The 2,606-nt window shown below is 33.7% G+C and overlaps 1 protein-coding gene across 1 annotated transcript; it reads left to right on the forward strand.

The window, feature by feature from the left end:
- Nucleotides 1-993: 993 nt before the first annotated feature.
- LOC110290114 (olfactory receptor 1094) lies at nt 994-2,128 on the forward strand. Its single transcript, XM_021156598.1, has one exon. It carries the CDS (start codon nt 1,066-1,068, stop codon nt 2,056-2,058), a length of 993 nt encoding a protein of 330 aa, XP_021012257.1. The 5' UTR covers nt 994-1,065; the 3' UTR covers nt 2,059-2,128.
- The last annotated feature ends 478 nt before the right edge of the window (nt 2,129-2,606 follow it).

Genomic DNA, 2,606 nt, shown 5'->3' on the forward strand with positions numbered 1-2,606 from the left:
ATTAATACTGACTGTTACTAAAAGATATTTAGCTTATAGTAAATTTATCAATTCCGTAGAACTACTACTAAGAAAATAACCACAAATTATTTATGAAACTACTGGGTCTCATATTAAATCCAAAGATATGTGTTTTGTTTTTTCTGGACAGTATCTCTTTTTGACCTTGAGAGTTTTGCACATTGTTATGTAGACCAAGCCAATCTTATTAAACACACAGAGGAGAATCATAGATTTATCATTAAAGACATGAGCCACCATACCTGACCCAAAGATAGATTTTTTTATATGCACACATCCTTGCCTTGTGAAATCTCCCATATTATAAGTTATATTGTTTTAAAAATAAAGGAAAAAAAGTCACCAAAGGTTAAAAAAGAATAGGTAAGTGGCAATTTCATTTCAAGAAAGAAAAGTGAAAAACTAAAATACATTTGAAAAGGTATTTGCTTTCTTTAATTTTATTTTTCGTTTTCAAAAGGCTCACCTGCCCCTTTATGATTTTTTTCTGTTCCTCACACATAATCATGAGTTAATGAGATGAGAAATTGTCAAAAGAAAAGCAGCCCTGAGTGAGTTTGATATCTAAGACTAGTTTACTCCACGTTCTATTATTTCTTAACCACCAACTGATGCTCATTCAATTTTTCTCTGTTAAACTCTAATGATCTAATGATCACTGTCTATATATGATTCAGACACTGAGGAAATTTATTAGATGGATGCTGTGTATAACATATGATATATCTATATCGTCATATTGATAATTGTGAACACAATGTAACATGAAAAAAGTGATGAAAAATTAGCAGAGAATAGTGAGCATTCTCAAGATTAAATTTGCTGATTCTAAGAGTGAAAAGCACAGCAAAAATGAAAAATTGATTTTTTTAAATTAATTTTTATATCAATAATGCATCTTCTTATTTTCAACTTCTTTATTACAGCTGAAGCCTCCAAGGAGAAAGTATTCATTATGAGTTTCTAAAACACAAGCCCAAGGATGTGATAGTGGACAGAGTTCTCAAAAGGCATTGATTGATTTATACAGTGTAAGAGTCAGAAATGTCGATACATTCACCAGGTTACGCTGTCCGAAGAATTCCAGTGAACAATGTGACAGACATCACCATGTTTATACTAACAGGCTTCACCGATGATGCTGACCTGCAAGTCTTGTTATTTCTTTTGTTTTTTGTGATTTATCTTTTTACTGTCATAGGCAACTTAGGACTTATTTGGCTTGTCATTGGAGATTCTCGGCTTCACAATCCAATGTATTATTTTTTAAGTGTTTTATCATTCCTAGATGCCTGTTATTCCACAGTTGTCACTCCGAAGATGTTGGTCAATTTTCTTTCAAATGATAAATCTATTTCATACGCTGGCTGTGTAACAGAGATGTTTCTCTTTGTTACGTTTGGAACCACAGAATGCTTCCTGTTAGCAGCAATGGCTTATGATCGCTTTGTAGCTATCTACAATCCACTTCTGTATGCAGTGAAAATGTCATCTAGAGTCTACATACCTCTCATTATAGCTTGTTATTCAGGTGGAATTATGCATGCTACTATACATACAGTGGCTACCTTTAGCCTTTCTTTCTGTGCATCCAATGAGATTAGGCATGTCTTCTGTGATATTCCTCCATTGCTTGCAATTTCTTGTTCAAATACAAATATAAACCAACTTCTGCTCTTCTATTGTGTAGGCTCCATTGAGATTATCACCATCCTCATTGTCCTGGTCTCTTACAGTTTCATACTCTTTGCAATTCTTAAAATGAATTCTGCTGAAGGGAGGAGAAAAATATTTTCTACATGTGGTTCTCACCTTACAGGAGTGTCCATTTATCATGGGACAATTCTTTTCATGTATGTGAGACCCAGTTCCAACTATGCCTTGGAACATGACATGATTGTGTCCACATTTTATACCATTGTGATTCCCATGCTGAATCCCATCATCTACAGTCTGAGAAACAAAGATGTAAAAGAGGCAATGAAAAAGATTTTTGAGAGAAATTTCTTCATGAACAAAGTGCATTTTAAATTATAATAACACTAAAAATAATGTCCATTGTAAATCTGTATTTTACAAAGAAAAGCATTCCAGAGTTTTGTTAATAGTGGCCATGTTCCAAAATGTTAGAGCTAACTTGTTAATACTACCTTAGTTACTGTTTCTCAAAAATAGCAATGAGGACTATCACTTATAGCTATGGATGGTTTCAAGCACAGGTATATTAGAAATACTGTGGATGTATGTGTTGTTGTCATTAAATTATCTAAATTTTCAATAGAATTCATGTCTTCAGGTGTCTATTCTTTATAATTTTGTCATATTAGTTGTAATAAGTCCTCTTCATCCTATCTAAATTTAGTATGTCATGCTCTGGTTCCCTGGCTATAATGCAATTGCTCAATTTCTCTTAACATACTACTAACAAAGTAATTACCTCTGGTGGTTTTAGACATGGTCAACTTAAGTGATAGATTCTTTTCTCTCTTTTTTTAGTTTTCTTCCTTCCTTCCTTCCTTCCTTCCTTCCTTCCTTCCTTCCTTCCTTCCTTCCTTCCTTCCTCCCTCCCTCCCTCCCTCCCTCCC

Source organism: Mus caroli, chromosome 2 (genome assembly GCF_900094665.2).
Source record: "Mus caroli chromosome 2, CAROLI_EIJ_v1.1, whole genome shotgun sequence".
NCBI classification, from domain to species: domain Eukaryota; kingdom Metazoa; phylum Chordata; class Mammalia; order Rodentia; family Muridae; genus Mus; species Mus caroli.

Excerpts from the sequence above, each read along its gene's own strand:
- LOC110290114 (XM_021156598.1), top strand. The coding sequence starts at position 1,066 with ATGTCGATACATTCACCAGGTTACGCTGTCCGAAGAATTCCAGTGAAC.